Below are 24,518 nucleotides of genomic sequence, written 5' to 3'. Positions count from 1 at the left end.
GGGGCTGTGTGTCAATAGACCGTTTTCTTTGAGGTAGTTCATAATGTTCGAACACAATGTATTTCCAAAATCCTGCTGCATATCGACGTTAACGATATGGGCTTGTAATTTAGTGGATTACTCTTACTACCTTTCTTGGTGTGACCTGTGCAACTTTCCAGTCTTTGGGTAGGTATCTTACGTCGAGTGAACGGTTGTATATGATTGAGGTGTTCGTTAACACTCTCGTGGCATCGAGCAAGCTAAAGTCATTTCTCTAGTTTCCTGAGAACAACACGGTGCACTTCGAATTTGGTCGTTGCATCTTGAGGGACTTCACCTAACAGCATAACCCCTGTAGAGTCCCAGAAGATTGTCACCATGCCTTTACTACCTGAGGATGCGGCTATGAATCTTTTGTTCAGAAGATAGGTGGTGTGGCGCCACTCCAAGGATTGTGTCATGACGTGTTACGATATTCGACAAAAATTGTCACGAACAGCTTCGTGACGCGCAAACAATTTCGTAAAGATGGCCCTTCGCTACTCTTGATGGTCTTCTCTTAGGCGCCTAGAATCCCAGCGGGCACACACCTTAGAGTAACCAGCTACTGGACATGTGTATCAGCGCTACCAACAGAGACGTCCGGTTCAGCAGCGAGGTGTTTGACTGTGAACCATCGATGACCTCGAATAACAGTGTCCGGACGTTCCAACACTGGAAGAGTCACAGCTGTGTACGGACGGTCGGCACTCGTGAGGCAGGTTTGTGGGACGTTATGGGGAAGACGACAGACACCTCGCCCTACGGCTCGCCGTACTTTTGTTCAGTGCCAGGTCTCTGTAGGCATTGTACAAGCACTTATCATTACCTATGACGCTCTGGTCTTCGGCCAAATGAATCTCAGTGACAGCTCTCTGCTTGTAACGCACCTCAGTTAAGGACATTATTCTGAAAGCTATGTATAGCGTCACTTCCTATTAGAACTTATTGAATCTATATGGGCTTAAGCGTTCGATGTCTCACAGCAACTTCCGCATTTTTCAACAGAAACTGGCCGACAAAAAAAAACGTGCTGCATTTTTTGAACGCCCTCACACGTGCGCGGCAGCCGACAGAAAGATTTACACAGACTGTTTGATATCCCGTAGTGGCAAGAAATGGGAATAATTTGCTTTGGATTGCTTAAAGTAAAACTCTTGCACAAACAAACAGAATTCATGGAAGTTGTTAGCATCATTATTATAACGACTGAGAGTGTTACTGCATGTGTGATAGAAACCTCGACTTCTCTAATCTTCCAATCTCCTGATCTCTGTGTATCACAGCCAACGCTGGTATTAATCTTCAATGTGTATTCAACGTACCTTAATTTTAATTGAATAACGTTGGTTGTAATTTTCGTGTCCTTTCTTAAGGCGTAGTAGTGCGGTAATAAAATCATTTTGATATGCATTATGGTAAATTAAAGGATTGTGATTTGAAATACGAGACAGCTGTAAAATAGGTAGTATTATCTATTATCTTATTACTTACGCAGTGGTAGTAATTTAGGAACAAAGAAAGCGATACCGCTATATTAGTTTTGGTTGGATGTTCCAGCCGATATCTTCACTGTCTCGAGATATGAAACGGCTCCGGTTACAGATGTGACGGTCGACATTAGTAAAGCGTAGTAAAAAATCTAATTGAGTGAGACTATATTTTTACACTAAGTTTTGTACCACTAAAATGATGAGCATGAATAAAAAAGTAGAAAAAATATTAAAAAAAATGAATTCTTTCCAGGTCACATGATCATCGAATCTGACTTGTGTTGTTTGAGCCAATTGTATCTTAATTAATTATTCAAAAGATCTGTCGAAAATGCTTTGATGTACGTAATAAAACGACGATATAAGCGCTCTTCTGGACACGTTACAAGCTAATGATACTTAAGACATAAGTGATATAAATTGTCAAAGACCTCGCATTCTCTCACATCAATAACGCAGTAGACAAACTTGAGATCAAGAGGCACCATCGACGGAAGAACCAGACAAGTGTGTCACTCTGAAACACTGAAAGACACTCCCAGCTAATTATACCCTAACATAAGTAACCAAACAGCTGACTGAGTGACGTACCATCAAGCTACAACGTGTTTTTTGCTAAAATTTAAATAGTTGTGGTTTACAAAGCTAGATATTATAGGATTCTATCGAATTACTTATTCGACGACAGAAAACGTAGGTGAAAGAAAAGTAGAGACCGTCCGACGTACGAAAGTACACCGCTCATCAAAATTACTTCTACTTGTTTTCGTGATGAGTTTATCGCCTTAAAACAGAGGGAAAATGATTTTTAACTTATTGTTGTTGGAACGTAGCACAATGACATAATCTATGTTGTAATAATAATCTCATATGGACTGCGCATAGTGTCATCAACTCAAATAAACTTATTTCAAACGTTCTGCTATATCCGCATAAACTTGCCTCTTCATTTTCTATAGCACCCATTCAAAGAACTCCAAACAGTTCCGATTGATTTCGTAAACTTCCAGTCTCTCACCATTTAGATTTTGCGTAAATTCATTCTTTTTGTGGTTGGCTTCGACAAAAGGTCTAGGTACTGTGTTTGGTCGCTTCAGGCAAATGCCGGGATGGTTCCTTTGAAATGGCACGGCCGATTTCCTTCCCCATCCTTCCCTCACCCGAGCTTGCGCTCCATCTCTAATGACCTCGTTGTCGACGGGATGTTAAACACTAATCTCCTCCTCCTACTGTGTTTGGTCCAATGCAAAGTGTAAGTGCTGCCAGAAGTCGTTCGCTGCAACGTCAACAACTGGACTAAAACGTGTAGGGCTTCACCACGTGCAAATCGTTTTTTTGGATCTTGGAGTACCGATATAGCTTAACTGTTTCCCATATTGTCATGTAATGATCGTTTCTTCACCACATCCACCTTTAAAACAATAACTAGTTCTTTGTTTATGCAGCCTCGAGGCTTCAGAGACAAGCACGTGCTCTTGATGGCTGTTTGCCAACCCCCCCCCCCCCCTCCCCCTTACTCACTGTTGCTGCACCAAGGCTTACGAGAAATATTTGAAATAACACATAATAACACATAACCTTAGATTGGTAGCGAATATAATCATTGCTAAAGAACCACGCTATTATCTCTCCTAAGCGCCTTTGAAAAGTTTTGTAGTGCCTTGTGTCGCTACATACGAACAACCATTAATGGCTGACTTCTCATGGTAATATACTAAGTCACTTATGTTCTCTCACAGATGTTAAGAGAAAATAGCGAAGAAGACTTTTAGCAAGATGCTAACATCCCTGGCGTTTTATGTGTGGTTAAAAACATAAAATCCTGCAAATAAGCAATATGCCCTGTTATAAACTACTATAGAAATCTCTGAATTGAAATATGAAAACAGACGTTTGAAGGTGACAGCTTATAGTACCATGACTGTATATGAAATTATTGGAACCTTTAGTGCAAAGTATTTATCTGGTTCAACTGTTCTTTGGTTACAAGAGTATACGCCGGCAAGAATGAATCCTACAAATTGAACCCGTTAATTCGTTTGTATTAGGACAATAAGTCAGAGTATCCACCAAAGAAACCGAAACCGAAGGAACCGAAGATTAGTATTTAACATCCCATTCAATTCATTATCATTATGGGCGGAATATGTATTCCGTTATCACTCGAACTATTAAGAGATTGCTGCCTATCTGATCATACACGCAAGGACAAGTGATATTCCTGATATCAATGAGAATACAGTATGAGTGTTTGATTAGACTAAACAAATGCCGATATAACGTTGATGAATAACTATCTTTCTGATTGGCCCCTGTATCTCCGCGTATCTCACAATTCGCCAGCTACTGATCCTCCGCGAATAACGTGCAAACTTCCATGAGTCGGCAGGTCGTTCCCTTGTTGCGTAAGGCTCCATCTACACCTTATCACAATGTTTGACATGGAAAGCGTGTTAAGACATTCATTCCGCGAACGCAACTGCGCATTGTCCGCGGTATCTAAATCTTATCGCACTAGTAGCAGGTACTTGACGCATTAGGGGAATAGAGGCGGCTTTTTCATAAACGCCTTTGTGGTTGGAACACGAGTAGCGCTGAATAATACAACAGCGCATACTGAAGCAGTTTTAAACTAATCGTAAAAGAGCGCTTTCTGGTGGTTGCAGTAACTGCGAGGACGGTAAGGGGAGCAGCTGTGTGTTGTAGCACAGCCGGCCGCGGTGGTCTCGCGGTTCTAGGCGCTCAGTCTGGAGCTGCGTGACTGCTACGGTCGCAGGTTCGAGTCCTGCCTCGGGCGTGGATGTGTGTGATGTCCTTGGGTTAGTTAGGTTTAAGTTGTTCTAAGTTCTAGGGTACTGATGACCTAAGATGTTAAGTCCCATAGTGCTCAGAGCATTTTGAACCATTTTTTTGTTGTAGCACACGCACACTTCTCGCTTTGCAATGATGATACACAGGCTTGCTGTATCAAATACCGGATGAATAATATCAAATTTAACTTTATTCCTCTACTATTAGTACAATCTGTAACCAACTGATTCTGCCTTTGGCAGTTCATAATTCATTAATACATTTATCTGAAAGGATGTCCAAAAACAACAATGAAAAGTCTTGCTGTCAAGAAAATACGGGAATAATAAATAACTGAAATGAATTCTTCTTCACGTTTTGGTATATACGTTGTGATGATTATATAAGGTGCTCAAAAAGAAAGTGCCAAATGCTTTGAGAGGTGGCAGTACTCATCGAAACAAGAAAAATAAGTTGAATATACATTACTGGCCATTAACATTGCTACACCACGAAGATGAAGTGCTACAGACGCGAAATTTAACCGGCACGAAGAAGATGCTATCATACGCAAATGATTAGCGTTTCAGAGCATTCACACAAGGTTAGCGCCGTTGGCGACACCTACAACGTGCTGACATGAGGAAAGTTTACAACCGATTTCTAATATACAAACTGCACTTGACCGGCGTTGCCTGGTGAAATGTTATTGTTATGCTTCGTGTAAGCAGGAGAAATGCGTACCAACTAGTTTCCGACTTTGATAAAGGTCGGATTGTAGCCTATCGTGATTGCGGTTTATCGTATCGCGACATTATTGCTCGCACTGGTCGAGATCCAATGACTGTTAGCAGAATATGGAATCGGTGGGTTCAGGAGGGTAAATACGGAACGCCGTGCTGGATCCCAACGGCCTAGTATCATTAGCAGTCGACATGACAGGCATCTTATTCGCATGGCTGTAACGGATCGTGCAGCCACGTTTCGATCCCTGAGTCAACAGATGAGGACTTTTACAAGACAACAACCATCTGCACGAACAGTTCGACGACGTTTGCAGCAGCATGGACTATCAGCTCGGAGACCATAGCTGCGGTTACCCTTGACGCTGCATCACATACAGGAGCGCCTGTGATGGTGTACTCAACGACGAACGTGGGTGCACGAATGGCAAAACGTCATTTTTTCGGATGACTCCAGGTTCTGTTTACAGCATCATGATGGTCGTATTCGTGTTTGGTGACATCGCAGTAAACGCACATTTGTAGCGTGTATTCGTCATCGCCTTACTGGCGTATCACACGGCGTGATGGTATGGGTTGCCATTGATTACACGTCTCGGTCACCTCTTGTTCGCATTGACGGCACTTTGAACAGTGGATGTTACATTTCAGATGTGTTACGACCCGTGGCTCTACCCTTCATTCCATCCCTGCGGAACCCTACATTGCAGCAGGATAATGCGCGCTCCTTTCTGGATACAGATAATGTTCGACTGCTGCCCTGGCCAGCACCTTCTCCAGATCTCTCACCGTTTGAAAACGTATGATCAATGGTGGCCGAGCAACTGGCTCGTCACAATACGCCAGTCACTACTCTTGGTGAACTGTGGTATCGTGTTTAAGCTGCATGGGCAGCTGTACCTGTACACGCCATCCAAGCTCTCTTTGACGCAATGCCCAGGAGCATCAAGGCCGTTGTTACGGCCAGAGGTGGTTGATCTGGGTACTGATTTCTCAGGATCTATGCACCCAAATTGCGTGAAAATGTAATCTCATATCAGTTCTAGTATAATATAGTTGTCCAATGAATACCCGTTCATCATCTGCATTTCTTCTTGGAATAGCAACTTTAATGGCCAGTTGTGTACATGGATCCGGAAGTGCATACTTTCTGAGATGTCGAATAAACCTGCGTTCGGAAATGCTCACTTTCTGAGATACGTCCAAGAAACATAGTTCCGGAAATGCATACTTTCTGCGATAAACATGTGTACAGAGGTATTCAACGTGGCGTCCATTCATGACAATGCACCCCTTTGCCCTTCGACGTAATGAATGACGCTCCCTTTGAAGTACACCAGGTTGTTGTTGTACCTGCTGGCATTAAGGTGCGACCCTGTAGTGCCCGCACATCGTTGATTGGCGTGGCGTAGACCAATTAATTCAAGTATCCTACTAAGCAAAATTAAAATTCTAGGATATTGAGGCCTGGGGAACGAGTAGGTGAGGGTACGCCCCTCCCCCACCCCCCTCCTCCCTCCCCTCGACCAATTCAGCGGTCCTCAAATGTCGGCCTCAGATGTTCGCGCACGTTGTGACGCAAGTGTGCTGCTCCATCATGCATGAACCACATTTGTATTCGTTGCTGCAGTGGCACAGCCTCCGGCAATGTAGGCAATACATTAATGACAGAGTCCAGATAATACGCCCCTGTTAACCATTGTGGAAGCACGTATGGTCCTGTTAACGTATAGCCTGCCAATACTTTGAAGGAGAATCAGTGTACTGCCCTCTTTCCTGATTTCCTCGTTGTTTACATCTGCCTATACATGCTAGTTACGTAAATTTGCAACACCATCTCTTACGAAACATGCCTCTTCGGTAAATAAAATCCCGGATGTGAACAGTGGATCCGTGGTACACTTCTGCAACAGCCATTGACAACATGTTGATCCTGTGGTCTTAAGGCTTGAACCTGCTGCAGATTATATGGGTACAGTAATTGTTTATGTGGTACCTCCCCAGATAAGAGAGCGAGACACGCATTCCGCTGCTGCTAATCGTCGCACGCAAGTACCAGGGGGTTCTTCCAGCGAATACGCTCCTTCACTTTAGGCGTGAGCACTGTGCTGGGCCTTTCACTGACTGTCTTCTGCAGTGCAAGGGCATTCAAACGCTGGAAAAGTCTGCCGAGTAGCTTATCAGAGGGCGCTCTGTGCTGTGAATATTTTTCGGCGTGTTCGCAGGCTACGTCCATTTGTCAAACTGTAGCACAACACCGTATCCGCCATTTCCCTTGCTAATAATTGGCGGAAGAGAGAAAATGTAAATGTACCACACCAGCTGTGTGTACAAACAGCGCAAGCACAGGAAACACGAAGTTAAGCCGCGTTTGAAAGAAAGTTAAAACACCAGGATACGTGCCCAGGGTTGACAGCACAGCACAATGAGGTACACAAAGAGGACGAAAACTAACGTAGCCTACGATATGACTCGAACCACATATCTAACTGCAGACCACCTAACGGTAGATAGACATCATAATATCCTGCCGACACATTTGACGCAGCGCCAGTGCCACGAATGTGCTAATATGAAAAACATCCGCGCAAAAGCGTAGCGCAGGCCTTCGTATAAACAGTTGTTTATCGTGGAAAGTACGAGTTTCCGGACCCATGTTTATTGGGTTTATTTTTCTTGTTTCGATGAGTACTACCGTCTCTCAAATTATTTGACATTTTTTGAACATCCTGTATATGACAAGTTAAGCTCGCATGCCCCAAAGATGTGTAGTTTAAATTTGATCCATCTACTCCAAACAATACTGCCTAACAGCACACTTGTTGAAGAGTTGGTGCTTTCAATATCCTAAACAGGAAGGTAGGAATTCATCATCGCAGGCATTGATTTGATTTACATCTTATATCGAGGTGTATTATGGGTGTTACCCGATTATCCGCATGAAATCCCAGTTTATCATAGAGGCACGTGAAGATGGTGGGTTGCTGCGCAGAAGTGAACACCTATTAAGGCAAGACCTTTAAATATAGCTGAATAATTCATTCAGACTGAAATAAAAACATTGTCACCGGTGGCGTCCTTCGACTTGTCGGGAGATGGATACACGAAGCTTCACCAACTCTGGATGAATTTCCATTGGTGATAAACTGCCTAAAGCAGTAAGGTGTTTATTTTTTGCAAATTTGAATTCCACATGCAACTACTTAATGAACAAAACTATTTCGCAAATAAAATTGGCCCCTGACTTATGTTATTGCGCGGTATGATGCAATGGAATGTGAAACCAAATTCCATCGATTTTAACGTCATCTCTGTACCTGGGGGAGACCTTTTTATCTTTCTGTCTACATCTACGTCAACATGCATATTCTGCAAAGCAGTATGAAGTGCATGGCAGATGGTACTTAATACTTCGCCACACTTTGCTTAAAAATGTTATTATCAAGGCAAAAAGTATGTGGTATGCAAATAGAATAGCTAATTCACAGGATAAAATTAAAACCATATGGTCAGTTGTGAAGGAAGTGTCTGGCTAGCAGCACAAGGTTGACGATATAAAGTCAGTTTGCAGTAATAATATATCTGTTACTGATAGATCAGATATATGTACAGCATTTAACAACCATTTTCTGGGCATTGCTGGTGAATTAAATAAAAATTTAGTATCTACAAGAAATCATATAAATTTCCTAGCAAATGCCTTTCCGAGATTGATGTCTGAAATACTCCTCTGTGATACAGACAAGAGGGAGATTGAGACAATAATCAAATCACTTAAGACTAAGGACTCTCATGGTTATGATGGAGTGTATAGTAGAATATTAAAGTACTGTGCTGCACATGTTAGCCCTGTATTTAGCCATATTTGTAATTTTTCCTTTAGGAATTGTCAGTTTCCTGAGCGATTAAAGTACTCAGTAGTAAAGCCGCTTTATAAAAAGGGAGAAAGGGATAATGTAGATAATTTTAGACCTATTTCTATGCCATCAGTGTTTCCAAAACTTATCTAAAAGGCTGTGTATGTAAGGTTAATAGATCATTTTATAAACCACGATTTGCTATCAAATGTACAGTTCGGCTTTAGAAGTCGTTTGACAACTGAAAACGCTATATTCTCTTTTGTCTATGAGGTACTGGATGGGCTAAACAAAAAGTTTCAAATGTTTGGAGTATTTTTTGATTTAACAAAGGCATTTGACTGTGTTGATCACACAATATTGCTCCAGAAGTAGGACCATTACGGAATAAGGGGAGTAGCTCACAATTGGTTCACCTCTTACTTTAGCAACAGGCAGCTAAAGGTTAATAATGGCTGTGATGTGGGATCTGAGTGGGATACTGTCAAGTGGGGGGGGGGGGGGGGTGCCCCAGGTATCAGTGTTGGGGGCGATCCTGTTCCTTATATATGTAAATGATATGCCCTCTAGTATTGTGGGTAACTCTAAAATATCTCTGTTTTTGATGATGGTAGTAAAGGATGTTGTGTGCAACATTGACTCGGTTTCAAGCAGAGCGGTACATGACCTCAGTTCATGCCTTGTAGAAAATAAACTAACGTTAATACACAGTAAGACTCAGTTTTTACAGTTCCTAACACACAATTCAACAAAACCTGACGTTTTAATCTAACAGAACGGGCATACGATTAGTGAAACTGAACAGTTCAAATTCCTAGGTGTTCAGTTAGATAGTAAGCTGTCGCGGAAAGCCCACGTTCAGGATCTTGTTCAAAGACTTAATACTGCCTTTTTAACTACTCGTACGGTATCGAAAGTGAGTGATATTTCGACACATAAATTAGTCTACTTTGCTTATTTTCATTCACTTTTGTCGTATGGTGTTATGTTTTGTGGTAACTCTTCCAATTCTAGAAGGATTTTTTTGGCTCAGAAACGGGCGATTCGGACAATAAGTGGTGTGAGTTCACAAACCTCTTGTCGACCTCTGTTCACGAGTCTGGGTATTTTAACATTGGCCTCTCAATATGTATATTCCTTAATGTCATTTCTTGTTACCAATATTAGTTTATTTCCAACAATAAGCAGCTTTCACTCGGTTAATACTCGGCAGAAGTCAAACCTTCATTTGGATCGGACTTCCTTAACTCTCGTGCAAAAAGGTGTGCAGTATACTGCTGCATCCATTTTCAATAAGCTGCCACTCGAATTCAAAAATCTTAGCAGTAATCCACGCGCTTTCAAATTGAAACTGAAGAGTTTCCTCATTGGTCACTCCTTGTGTTCTGTCGAGGAGTTCCTTGAAAAATTAAGATGATTCTCATTGTATTGCTGATAGCGTTTGCTTAAACTTATGGACTGATTTTCTTTCAGGTCATGAACATTTATTTTTATCTGTTATTACTTTTTATGTTGTAAGTTCATGTACTGACACGTTCCATGACATTGGAGATTTGCTCCTCAATTTGGTCCTACGGAACTTGACATTTAAATAAAATAAAAATAAAAAACGTTTGAGACTCTTCCTGTTCCAATAATGTGTGGATTGCGGGCAGAGAGATTGCTCTGTGGCCACAGTAATAAGCCTAATTTTATCTTCTCGATCGCGATGATAGTGCTGTGTTGGGAGCTGACGAATGTGTCTAAATTCTTCGCTTTATACTGGTTCTCGAAATATCGTAAGTTGGGATTTGCGAGATAACTTCGTGCATCTTCGGGAGTCTGTCATTTCAGGTTTTCTAGCATTTCCGTGATATTCTCTCCTGTTTGGAATGAGACCCACATACTCAAGCAATATCCTGAGATTGAATGCACAAGTGATTTGCAAGCAGTCGCCTTCTGAGGCCGAATACACTTCTGTATCGTAAGTCTGCCACCGGTCTTATCTACGATTGAAGCTATAGGATAGTTTCATTTCATCTCTCTTTTTTGCAGCCTACGACCTAAATTATTTGCTGAATATGTTCCAGTCTCTGTCTTCCCCTACAATTTTTACCCTTTAAAGCTTCCTTTAGTACCATAGGGGTTATTCTCTGAAGTCTTAACACATGTCTATCAGCTTCTCCCTTCTTCTTATCAATGTTCTCCACGTATTCGTTTCCTTGCCGATTCTGTGGAGAACTCCTCATTCCTTATCTCATCAGTCCACCTGATTTATAACACTCGTCTGTAGCACCACACCTCAAATACTTTGATTCTCTTCTCTTCAGGCTTTTTCACACTCCATGTTTCCGTATTATACAATGCTGGGCTCCAAACGTACATTCTCAGACATTTCCTCCTCAAATTAATGGTTCAAATGGTTCTCAGTACTATGGGACTTAACAGGTGAGGTCATCGGTCCCCTAGAACTTAGAACTACTTAAACCCAACTAACATAAAGACATCACACACATCCATGCCCGAGGTAGGATTCGAACCTGAGATCTTAGCGGTCGCACGGTTCCAGACTGAAGCGCCTAGAACCGCTTGGCCACACCGGCGGGTTCAAGTTAATGTATTGACAATAGTACATTTGTTTTGGCCTGGGATGCCCTATCTGTCAGTGTTTGTTTTTTATATATTCCTCGCCCCGTCCGTCATGGGTTATTTTGCTGCCTACGTTGCAGAAATCCTTATCTTCATCTACTTCTTGATCACCAATTCTGATGTTAAGTTTCTCTCTGTTCCCATTTCTTCCTTTTCTCATTACATTCCTGTTTCCTTGATTTACTAAAAATCTGTATTCTGTATTCATAAGACTGTAATTGTTCTTCACTTTCATTGAGGATAGCAATGTCATTAGAGAATTTTAATACTGATATCCTTTCACATTAAATTTTAGCCCAGCTCTTGAACGTTTCTTATATTTCCGCCATTGCTTCTGTCGATAGCTTGAAGAAAAGGGTCGAAGGACTACATCTCTGACTTACACTCTTTCGTATTCGAGCAGTCCGCAATTCGTCTCCGACACTTATCGTTTACTCCTGATTCTCAGGATTTCGAACATCTTGCCCCATTTTACACCGTTGAACGGTTTTTTCTAGATCGACAATTCCTATGAAAGTGCCTTGATTTTACTTCTGTCTTGCTTCCATAATTAGCCGCAATGTCAGAACCAGCTGTCTGGTGCCCTCACCTTTTCTAAAGCCAAACTGATTGTCACCTAACACATCCCCAATTTTCTTTCCGTTTCTTCCGTATACTATTCTTGTCAGCAACATGGATGCATGCGCTGTTAAGGTAATTCGGCGATAATTCTCACACCTGTCAGCTCTATTATCTTCAGAATTATGTGGGTGATACTTTTTCCGAAAAACTGAGGTAGTCAGTATCAAACACTGTAGACATCAACGTGATTTTTCTGCCGCTTCCTCCAATGATTTTACAAATTTCGATGAGACATTTAAGTCGCCCAAAGTTCTTTTAAAACTGGCTCTAATGCTGGATCACGTATTCTTCGCTATCGACTTCTGTTTCTCCCTCTATCACGTCACGAGACAAGCCCCATCCCCTCATAGACCCCTTCAATGTGCTTTTTTCACCTATCTGCTCATGTCCCTACCCAGCAATTTGTACGAGTAGACAGGTTCCAATGGTGACTGAGTGATGTCGCAGTCATAGGATAGTAGTCTTTTTTGTTCATGATGTGGACAATTTTTTATATCTGAATATTTAAATCATGTTGCCAATTTTTGCACTAGATGGAAATTTTACGAAAAGCTGACGGGATATTTTGTACATAGTACTTCATTACTGATAATTCTATAACCTGCAGAGAGTCTGAGGTTACTGTTAATAGCGTACACTTGGCCATTAAGAAACAGCACGAGCGATGTAAGTCGCAACACACTTTCTGGGGCACATCTGAAGTTAGTTCTTCTTCTATCGACGACTCTCCGTACGAGATAACATGCTGCGTCTTCTCTAACTCAGTCGACTGAAACACATCATAATGTTTAGACAATAGGTCTGTATTCTAGGATTCTACTATAGATGGACGACGATGACACTCGACGCTAGTTTTATGCCTCACTTCTGTTACATTTCCTTTAGACGCCTATGAGCTATGGTTTCTTCCAATCACAGGCACAGTTTTGGTTAGAATGGGAGCTGACTAGGCTGTGTCATTAACAAGGTCAAGGTGACTAGCACCTATGTTCGACATCAACTTACCATTAATAGCACTAGCAGTGGAGGGTATATAAAACGTCTCGGAGGTACACTGACAATCGTGCAGTCGTTATCGTATTGCGTAAACGGAGCGATTTATGTGACGTGCAAAAGGGGAAGATCACTGGCTTTCGGGCCAAGTGTGGAAGCATTTCAGAAACGGCTAAGGTTGTAAACCGTTCCCGTGCTGCCGTGGTTAAGGTATACCGGGTTTGGCGTCATCAAAAACCGGCGGACAGATGCGGGGATGAGTAGGGGCGACCGGACGTGCAGCTGGTGAACAACTGACGGTTCACATAAACCAATCAACTACCACCGTTGCAGGGTACGGACCTACTCAGCAGGCGCCTTGTTCAAACACCCATGCTGACTGCCGTTCACTAGCAACGACTGCCGCCCCTGGTAGCTGAGTGGTCAGCGCGACGGAATGTCATACCTAACGGCCCGGGTATGATTCCCGCCTAGGTCGGAGATTTTCTCCACTCAGGGACTGGGTGTTGTGTTGTCCTTTGCAAGTCGCCGAAATGGCGTCAACTCGAAAGAGTTGCACCAGGCGAACGGTCTACCCGACGGGAGGCCTTAGCCACACAGATTTCCCATTTTATTGGCAACAAAGGCTGAAATTCGCACCCCAATACTGCAACTGGATGTTACTGAGTGACGACAAGTGGACTTTTCAGGTGAGTCTCTTTTAATGCTCCATCGGGCAGATTGTCGATACCGGGTTCAGGCCGGAGGAAGGAGCGTTGTGGTCTTGGGAATGTTTTCGTGGCATTCCGTGGGAAATCTTGCCATTCTGGAAGGCATAATCGGTACACAAGTACACATCTGTCGGTGGGAACCATGTCCACCCCTACATGCAGTTTGTTTTCCCTCGGCATATAGCAGCAGGTGAAGGTAACGTTTCGCAAGCTCGCAGTGTTTGTGCGTGGTTAGAAGAGCATTAGGACCAGTTTACCGTATTCCTCTGACCACCAGACTCCACAGTTTTTGGCCAATCGAGAATCCATGAGACCACCTCTGTTGAGCCGTTCGCGCCATGGGTCCTCAGCCGTGAAACCTGGCGCAGCTGAGCACAGCGATATGGCTCCAAATCCCTGTCGGTACCTTCCAGAACCTCACTGACTCTCTTCCTGCACGTCTCGTAGCGGTCAGCGTTGAAAAAGGTGGTTATTCAGGCTTCTGGCTGATAGCTATATTAATTGGACTGGCAATGTAGTATCAGACTAGAATTCCATCGGGCATCTACATCTACATCTACATTTATACTCCGCAAGCCACACAACGGTGTGTGGCGGAGGGCACTTTACGAGCCACTGTCATTACCTACCTTTTCTGTTCCAGTCGCGTATGGTTCGCGGGAAGAACGATTGCCAGAAGGCCTCCGTGCGCGCTCGAATCTCTCTAACTTTACAGTCGTGATCTCCTCGGGTGGTATAAGTAGGGGGAAGCAATATATTCGATACCTCATCCAGAAACGCACCCTCTCGAAACCTGGACAGCACGCTACACCGCGATGCAGAGCGCCTCTCTTGCAGAGTCTGCCACTTGAGTTTGCTAAACATCTCCGTAACGCTATCACGGTTACCAAATAACCCTGTGACGAAACGCGCCGCTCTTCTTTGATCTTCTCTATTTCCTCCGTCAACCCGACCTGGTACGGATCCCACACTGATGAGCAATACTCAAGTATAGGTCGAACGAGTGTTTTGTAAGCCACCTCCTTTGTTGATGGACTACATTTTCTAAGAACTCTCCCAATGAATCTCAACCTGGTACCCGCCTTACCATCAATTCATTTTATGTGATCATTCCACTTCAAATCGTTCCGCACGCATACTTCCAGATATGTTACAGAAGTAACTGCTACCAGTGTTTGTTCCGCTATCATATAATCATACAATAAAGGATCCTTCTTTCTATGTATTCGCAATACATTACATTTGTCTATGTTAAGGGTCAGTTGCCACTCCCTGCACCAAGTGCCTATCCGCTGCAGATCTTCCTGCATTTCGCTGCAATTTTCTAATGCTGCAACATCTCTGTATACTACAGCATCATCCGCGAAAAGCCGCATGGAACTTCCGACACTATCTACTAGGTCATTTATATATATTGTGAAAAGCAATGGTCCCGTAACACTCCCCTTTGGCACACCACAGGTTACTTTAACGCCTGTAGACGTCTCTCCATTGAGAACAACATGCTGTGTCCTGTTATCTAAAAACTCTTCAATCCAGCCACACAGCTGGTCTGATATTCTGTAGGCTCTTACTTTGTTTATCAGGCGACAGTGCGGAACTGTATCGAACGCCTTCCGGAAGTCAAGGAAAATGGCATCTACCTGGGAGCATGTATCTAATATTTTCTGGGTCTCATGAACAAATAAAGCGAGTTGGGTCTCACACGATCGCTGTTTCCGGAATCCATGTTGATTCCTACAGAGTAGATTCTGGGTTTCCAAAAATGACATGATACTCGAGCAAAAAACATGTTCTAAAATTCTACAACAGATCGACGTCAGAGATATAGGTTTATAGTTTTGCGCATCTGCTAGACGACCCTTTTTGAAGACTGGGACTGCCTGTGCTCTTTTCGAATCATTTGGAAACTTCCGTTCCTCTAGAGACTTGCGGTACACGGCTGTTAGAAGGGGGGCAAGTTCTTTCGCGTACTCTGTGTAAAAACGAATTGGTATCACGTCAGGTCCAGTGGACTTTCCTCTGTCGAGTAATTCCAGTTGCTTTTCTACTCCTTGCACACTTATTTCGATGTCAGTCATTTTTTCGTTTGTGCGAGGATTTAGAGAAGGAACTGCAGTGCGGTCTTCCTCTGTGAAACATCTTTGGAAAAAGGTATTTAGTATTTCAGCTTTACGCGTGTCGTCATCTGTTTCAATGCCATCATCATCCCGGAGTGTCTGGATATGCTGTTTCGAGCCACTTACTGATTTAACGTAAGACCAGAACTTCCTAGGATTTTCTGTCAAGTCGGTACATAGAATTTTACTTTCCAATTCACTGAACGCTTCACGCATAGCCCTCCTTACGCTAACTTTGACATCGTTTAGCTGCTGTTTGTCTGAGAGGTTTTGGCTGCGTTTAAACTTGGAGTGAAGCTCTGTTTGGAGTCTTGTTTAATGTTACCGACTTCAGTTGTATCTGCACAGTAGTGACGTCAATAGCTAGAGAATTAAACTAGACCCGCCGTGCTGCGCCTCGCCTAGTAAAGAACATTTGAAAATGGAGTTCAGTATCTCTGCTTTTGTGTCCGTGTGGAAGTGCGCCGCCTCCCGGAGCCGAGGAAAGCTGTGGGAACATGGGAGCAGCCGCGTGGACAGCGCAGAGGAGGGCAGAGCGGCACTCACCAGCATGTGCACGGAGTAGGTGCAGATGTAGCCGACGACGAGCGTAGCGACCATCCCGAAGGCGAGCCCCGCGTTGCGGAAGGCCAGCGGCATGGCCAGGATGCCGCTGCCCAGGCTGCTCTTGAGCAGGTGCGCCAGCGCGCCCACGTCGCTGCAACACCAGCGCTCCCTCAGACATCCGCAAGAGGCGCAGAATAACAGAATAACATTCTATATTGCAAAGAATTTACTTCTTCAGTCACATTTAACAGCAATATTTACCTTGAAACTTCCTGGCAGATTACAACTGCGTGCCTGACCGAGACTCGAACTCGCAGGCAAGTGCTCTACCATCTGAGCTACCCCAGCACGACTCACATCCAATCCTCACAGCTTTACTTCTACCAGTACCTTGTCTCCTACCTTTCAAACTTTACAGAAGGTCTCCTGCGGTGAATTATGCAGCAAGATTTTGTCTGAGAAATATCTCGCCTTTGCTGCCTTCAACAACGAAATTGTAGTGGCCCCATCATTGAATACGGTTCAGAGTTTACCTAATCCAACATTTGCTTAGGACATTATTTCCCTGAGTGGTTTAATACGGGCCTTCGCGACTGCTTCTCCTGTGCCAACATCTTCATCCCAGTGCAGCACTTTCACCAAATGTCCTTACTTTTTAACTGGATCAATTCCAGAGTCTGCCTTCCGTTACAATTTTACCATGTACACCACCCTCAGGAACAATGCAATTTATTCAAAAAATGGTTCAAATGGCTCTGAGCACTATGGGACTTAACTTCTGAGGTCGTCAGTCTCCTATAAATTAGAGCTACGTAAACCTAACTAACCTAAGGACATCACACACATCTATGCCCGAGGCAGGATTCGAACCTGCGACCGTAGTGGTTGCGCGGTTCCAGACTGTAGTGCCCAGAATCGCAAGGACATCCGGGCCGGCGCAATTTATTCTTTGATGCTTTAACACATATCCTATCATCCTGTCCCTTCTTCCTGTCAATCGTAACCTATAAATGCAGCATTCCTGTTCTATAAAAAGCTACATAGCACCACGTGCGTATTCCCATGCAAAGTTGAGTCAAGATTTCGAAGCGACTGTCATTGAAGAAATGAACATTTACATGCGCATTTACATACGAATGCGACGTTTGTCAAAATTTGAAACCAGCCCTTTGGATAACTTGCGAATATTATGTGAGTTGCTTCTGCAATCTTTTGTGTACTCACCCTAAATGCAAATTCAGTTTACTGCCTTAGTTTTAGCCAAGTGACATTCTCGTTCAAGTTTTATTTGTGCACCTTTTTATAGAACTAGCCTCAGTAACCTCAGGTTAAAATCTAGCTGTGTGCGTTGTTCAGCGTTTCTGTTAGTGTATGTTACGGATATTCCAGTGTACCACGTTCGACCCAGAGCTTTAATATAGCAGTATTATTTGTGCTGCCTTTGGTACTCGGGGCTAACTTCAATAGTAGTTGTTGAAGCAGCTGGTCATTGTTCGTTAAATTTTAATGGTACGTCTTTTATCGTTGTCTGTTTTGTTTCACGGTATTTTTATAGTGCCCCATTGTCTGTTCTCATAACTAAATATTTACTCATACTGGACTTATTATTCTTCAACACTTGTGAACTGAAACGTTTTTCTCCTTATTTTAGTTCACACCGTGCCTTAATTAATCTATGGTTAAACAGAACCACGAGAGGAGGATGAAACTCAATGGTTTGATATAGCAAGATGAACTGCTCTATTTCTAATTCTAAAACCGTATTGTTCATTTTCTTGCATTCATTTAAGACTTTAGCTTTGATAGAATTACATAATATCTATTTTTAACACATTTTAAAAATGAAATTGTCTTTTCCGGTTCGAATGTTATGTTTTTGTGATCTGGCCCCTTACCATCCCCAGTTTTTCGCAAGCTGCGGTATTTCAATCATAAATCTCTTCTAGCTTGCAGCACATCTTTTACAAATTTCCCCCTAAATAAACATGTTATCGAACACGTGTGTCATGTAGCGCTTCATTCACATACATTACCGGTCGAAAGATTTCGATCGCCGTGATAAAAACTATATACTTTATTTCAGTGTACAAACTTATTGTATAAACTAAATAGACCAACAAAATAAATATTTTCTCTGTCGATCATTAAGTCCAATACAATATGGTTTAGATTTTAGCATCTTTAAAGTACCTACTCTTTGCTCTCAGAATAGCTGCATTTTGTAGTTTTTTTCAGGTACTCGAGTCCATCACATCTGTAAGTTATTCTATAGATCTTCAACATTAGACGACCTCAGTTTTCTGACACCCTTGTCAACTCACCCCAAAAGAGTTCGATGGGACTTAAGTCAAGTGACCTACTTGCCAAATTACATTCTTCATTTCCTCACATTTCTCTTCTCTATTGTCATACCCTCTGCACAATTTAGGAAAAAGTTGGCGATCTTTCTCCTGCCGCAGAACAATCGCACAACGAATAAATGTGTTTTCAAATGGAACTGCATTGTTGATCATTATCCTGTGATATCGTTCCTTCGTTAAAGTTCCAGTAATCCTCACTAGACCACCGACTTGAACACCCACAAAACATCCTCGCACCACGACCGACCCTCCATCCTTATTCACCATTGGCATCACACACTGGCTCTCCATACGTTCTCCACGAACTTGACGAACAAATTTTAGATGATTACTTTCAAATATTTCAGACTTAAATTAGTCCGTGAATAACACCTTGGACCATTGCTGCACGATCCAGTTTTTATGTTTCTGCACCAACTCCAATTGTTTCCTCTCATTTTGTTCGCATAATGAGGGTTTTTTGGCTGCTACGCAATCCTTTCAACCTTGTTCACGTAAACGGCATTGCACTATTAAGACAGTGATTGGAGCTGCTCGCATTCTATTTACTTTCTACTGAATTTCACGTGTATTACGAGTCCTCTAATCTTTACTCTGCACACATATGACCTGAACCTCCCTGTACGACGTTCATAGGGGTCTCCCAGATCGTGAAACACATGCCCTCCCACCAGTTTGCTTGAACTCGTGCAATGTGTACACCTCTATAGTTTCGCTTACTCCAACTTTTGTTGCTATTGTCCAACAAAAATAGCCTTTCTCAAGCATAGCTACAATTAGAGCACGTTTTTCAGTTTCAGTCTCCTGCTTCTGTCTCATTCTGGGGTTATATGTTCTGAACCTCAACAGCTTTACAAAAAAGAGGCTAGCCGCACGCAGTGTACTGTAAACTAATGCGAACTGATCGCTACGCAGGTAACTGGAAGAGTGATGCGTACTCGAACGTAACCGTCTTTGGTAAAGGCACATCAGTATTGTTGTGAGTACTCATCAGTACCCCTCTGTGTGAAGAGCCAGGTAGGTAACGGGGGCGCCTAGCCTTTACACGTTTGTAACTATTTCATTATCAGAACGGGGATACGACAGAATATTCGAAACAAAATTCATCTTTTAACCACATATCCAACGTTGTGATAGATGATCAAAACTTCTGAACGATAGTGCATGGTACGACGTGCCGCCCAAAGGGTTTCTAGTCCTATAAAGCCAAATTGGGCAGCGATGGAGGTAAAAGTGAACAGGATCAAACAGTAATTCAGAAGTCCATTCCGTGTGATCTGAACCTAGAAGATTGGTCGAAAACCAGTTGTAAAAGTCCCTGTCTCACAACGAAGACAAGTTCCGTAACGACTGCGGTCAGTCTCGATCCGTCAGCAGGTGTTGACAGGTGTGAAATTTACTGAACTACCGGAGTAGTAGGAGACAATTATAAAATAATAACAGGAATTCCTTAAATAAGAAAGGAAAAACTGGGAAAAGCCGACCTCGGGGACGATCGCTTTGGACACCAGAGAAATGTAGGAATACGTCAGGCAGTACTGAACCTACGACTTATCTTAGAAGATGGGTTGAGGAAAGTAAAAACTATGTTTGTGGTATTTGTAGACAGAGACAATATTGACTGGAATACATTTTATGAAATTCTAAATGGAGCAGGGATAAACTACAGGGAGCGAAAGACAATTACCAAAAATTGTTCAAATGGCTCTGAGCGCTATGGGAGCGCTGAGGTCATCAGTCCCCTAGAACTTAGAACTACTTAAACCTAACTAACCTAAGAACATCACACACCATGCGCGAGGCAGGATTCGAACCTGCGACCGTAGCAGTCGCGCGGTTCCAGACTGAAGCGCCTAGAACCACTCGGCCACACCGGCCGGCGGCAATTTACAGCTTACACAGAAATCAGACGGCAGTTATAAGAGTCGAGTGGCACGAAAGGGAAGCAGTAGTTGAGGAGGGAGTGAGACAAGGCTGTAGCCTGTCCCCGATGTTATTCAGTCTGTACATTGAGCAAGCAGTAAAGGAAACCAAAGAAAAATTAGTATGAATTGAAGTTCAGGGAGAAGAAAGAAAGGCTTTGAGGTTTTCCGATGACATTGTAATTCTGTCAGAGACAGCAAAGGACTTGGAAGATAAGTTGAACGGAATTGACAGCTTCTTGAAGGAGGTTCTCACATGAATATCAAAATCAGAAAAACGTGGATAATGGAATGTAGACGAATTGAATCAGATGATGCTGAGGGAATTAGGGTACGAAAACGAGACACTTTACGCAGCAGATGAATTTTGTTATTTATGCACAAAATAACTGATGAGGTCCGGAGTAGAGAGGATACCAAGGGTAGATTGGAAATGACAAGAAAAACGTTTCTGAAGAAGAGAAATTTGTTAACATCGAATATAGATTTAATTGTTAGCAAGTCTTTTCTAAAAGCATTTATATGGATTTCAGCCGTGTATAGAAGTGAATCATGGACAACAAACAGTTTAAACAAGAAGAGAACACGAGCCTTTGAAATGTAGTGCTACAGAAGAATGCTGAAGATTAGATGCGTAGTTCGCGTAACTAATGAGGAGGTACTGAACAGAATTTGGGTTAAACGAAATTTGTTGCACGACCTGACTATAAGAAGGGATCGGTTGATAGAACACACACTAAGACATTTAGGGACCTCCAATTGAGTACTGTAGGAAAGTGTGTATGTGGAAGGGGGGGTGGGTGGGGAAGGGGTAAAAATTGTAAAGACACACCAACAAATGAATTCAGTAAGCAGATTCGGAAGGACGTTAGTTGCTGTAGTTATTCGGAGACGAACATGGTTGCACCAAACAGAATAGCATGAAGAAATGCTTCAAACCTGAAGACTAGAACAACAACAATTTACGTGTAGACGTGAATGTGTGGCGCTTCCGACAGTACGTAGGAATCCGTCTGGGAATTCCGCCATTACTCCACTGGGTGACCTTCTCGGTAAAACATAACGTCGACCTTGTGCGCCGTGTTAAAACGATGAGAGGGACAGCCCCTCTGAAGCGGCATGTCTGCGCAGTCACTACTTAGCACTCTTCAACAATTAACACACTGCACGTTTTATTTCGTGTCGTCATACACGTTAAATCAGTAACTTCCTGTTTAGTGACGTTTGTTCCATGATTCAGGATTTATTCATTCTAGTCAACGAAGTCGTCAGTAAACCGCACAAACAGGACACAAATGGACTGCTACGTAAGTACGCTACAACATACACTACAACACCTGCATAATAAATAATATTATTAATGTGTTAGTGGCTGGTTGCGATAATATGTGTCCTCCATTATTTCACATCTCTTGGGCAAATTACCCTTCAGTGACGAATAACGCAGACAAATTCTTTTCGAAATAGTCTGTTTCAAGCGTCCGGTGGGTGAACAAAATTGACACGAACAACATAAATGACGTCTTATTTTCTGTGTGACGAAGACATCGCATGTTAGCCGCCATCAGATTTTGTAATCATTTTTTAAAATTGTGAAATCTGGTTTAGAGCGAGTTTGAACATATTCAGATTGCTGCTTTCGTCTCAATTCCATTCATCTACCGTTTACCGAGCGAGGTGGCGCAGTGGTTAGGCACTGGACTCGCATTCGGAAGGACTACGGTTCAATCCCGCGTCCGGCCATCCTGATTTAGGTTTTCCGTGATTTCCCTAAATCGCTCCTGGCAAATGCCGGGATGGTTCCTTTCAAAGGGCACGGCCGACTTCCTTCCCCGTCCTTCCCTAATCCGATGAGACCGATGACCTCGCTGTCTGGTCTCCTTCCCCAACACAACTAACCATCTACCGTTTAGCTGAAAGCTGGGCAACACGCAGAAAACACACTAACTGCCTAAATCTTGTTTCTTTTTCCAACAGGAAAGAATGGTCAAAGTGTAACACCCTGGCAGTACAATGAATATTAATCTTGGAGGATCATATTAATCTCGTTCTTCATCAGTCGAGACAGGACTTCGTTACGGGAGGAAAGTGTTAAACATAAACTACGCTCCGTACGGGTGACCCTAGTGCCCTACAAGGTACCAGCTTCATTTCGTCAGTAGCATTCGATGCTTCATTCTACACAACGCTATGCCCTATCTCCATTGTAGATGTCGATTTATATTGGGTTACATTTTATTCTTCAAGTTGGAAAACCACGAAATGTATTTTCCGTCTACCGGGAGTTATAACTGAAGTGCATTTACAGCGGTCCAGTGTAGACTGTAATTATCGTAAGGCAGTGAAATTTGGTAGAATTCTAATGCGTTAATGCGGAAGCGATTTGCGAGGTGCAAATCTTGCGCTCTGAATGCAAGACAGACGTATACAAATATTTCCATACGTAATGGATTAAGATTAGGACGTGGGCAGAAAAGGTCAAATAAGTGAGAAAGGCATAATTTTAATGTTATTATTGACCGCCGCTAACATAGTTTGTTCAATATGAGCACCGGAGACGTTGAAGAGATACTGTAAAGCACCAGGTCATCAGCCTTCTGGCCGGTTCGATGGTGCCCAACACGATTTCCTCTCCGGTCATTTTTTTTCCCTCTTATGTACTGAAGGTTCTGTTTTTCATCATAGTTTTTGTTCTTCCAGATACCTTCCAATACCGTAGAAGCTATTCTCTGACGTCTGAATACATCTTCAGTCAAGTTTCCGTTTGTGTTTCACAAAAATATTCCCTTCCTCAATTTCCTTTCGATTTCTTCAGATTTTTCCTACTTTAGTCTTCTTAGAATTCCTATTTATTTCCTTCGTAATGTTTTATATTACTGTACTTTCTGTTGGATATCTTTCTGTTTCATATTTTCCTATGTCAGTTTCTTCTCTTACCTAAAACGTCTTCACAGTTGCTGTCTTATACTTGGTTGTAATACTGCACTGATTTCCTTTGTCAGAGATGTACAAATCTCCTTAACTGAGCTATCTAAAGGGGTATTGATTATCTCATATCCACAACCTCAAAGAACTTCGAACGCACATCATCATTCCTCAGACTTTCAGTTTCACAATTCCTTAAACGTTGATTCTTCCCTACAGTTCTTTCGAACTTTCATCTAGTCTCCGTCATGACATACGTTAAGAATCTGTATCTGTTCCTGCGTGAGCCTTAAAAAGCAATATCTAATTTCGGAATCTCTGATCCAACAAGACGTAATTCAGTTGATGACTTCCCGTGTTTCCAGCAGTTTACCAAATATAGCTTTCGTTGTCTCAATTTTTGAGAAGCGTTTTTGGTTTTGACATCTTTCATTTATTGCAGAACTCGAGGAGCCTTTCACATCTCTCATTCCTACTGCGGGACACACGTTCTCCCTTTAATCTGTTTTCCATTGCTTCTCATACTGTAACCTTTCACTTTTGCATGACGATTCCACTTTCGCCCACCTTAAAATATTGAACTCCCACTTCAGTTCACTCATATATTCTGTCTCTCGTCTGCTTATGACATGTGCATTTATACACGAATTCTAATACCAGGTATTGGTTTCGATTCTGATGAAAATAATCCTCAGCACCACCAGCAAATGTAAACGAAGCTTTGACGCCGTCTGCTGTGGCCGAGCCGTTCTAGGCGCTTCAGTCTAGAACCGCGCAACCGCTACGGTC

General features: G+C 42.6%; 1 protein-coding gene across 7 annotated transcripts in view; it reads right to left on the bottom strand.

Annotated features, from left to right (window-relative positions):
- LOC126355940 (proton-coupled amino acid transporter-like protein CG1139) overlaps positions 1–24,518 on the bottom strand; it is a 238,361-nt gene that overhangs the window by 30,927 nt on the left and 182,916 nt on the right. For all 7 annotated transcript variants that reach the window (XM_050006519.1, XM_050006516.1, XM_050006518.1 and 4 more), the window contains one exon: positions 16,523–16,673. In XM_050006519.1, coding sequence (XP_049862476.1) covers positions 16,523–16,673 — 151 coding nt within the window. The remainder of the gene's footprint in view (positions 1–16,522; positions 16,674–24,518) is intronic.

Source organism: Schistocerca gregaria, chromosome 3, assembly GCF_023897955.1.
Source record: "Schistocerca gregaria isolate iqSchGreg1 chromosome 3, iqSchGreg1.2, whole genome shotgun sequence".
Taxonomy (NCBI): domain Eukaryota; kingdom Metazoa; phylum Arthropoda; class Insecta; order Orthoptera; family Acrididae; genus Schistocerca; species Schistocerca gregaria.
This window is presented reverse-complemented; position numbering and strand designations above follow the sequence as displayed.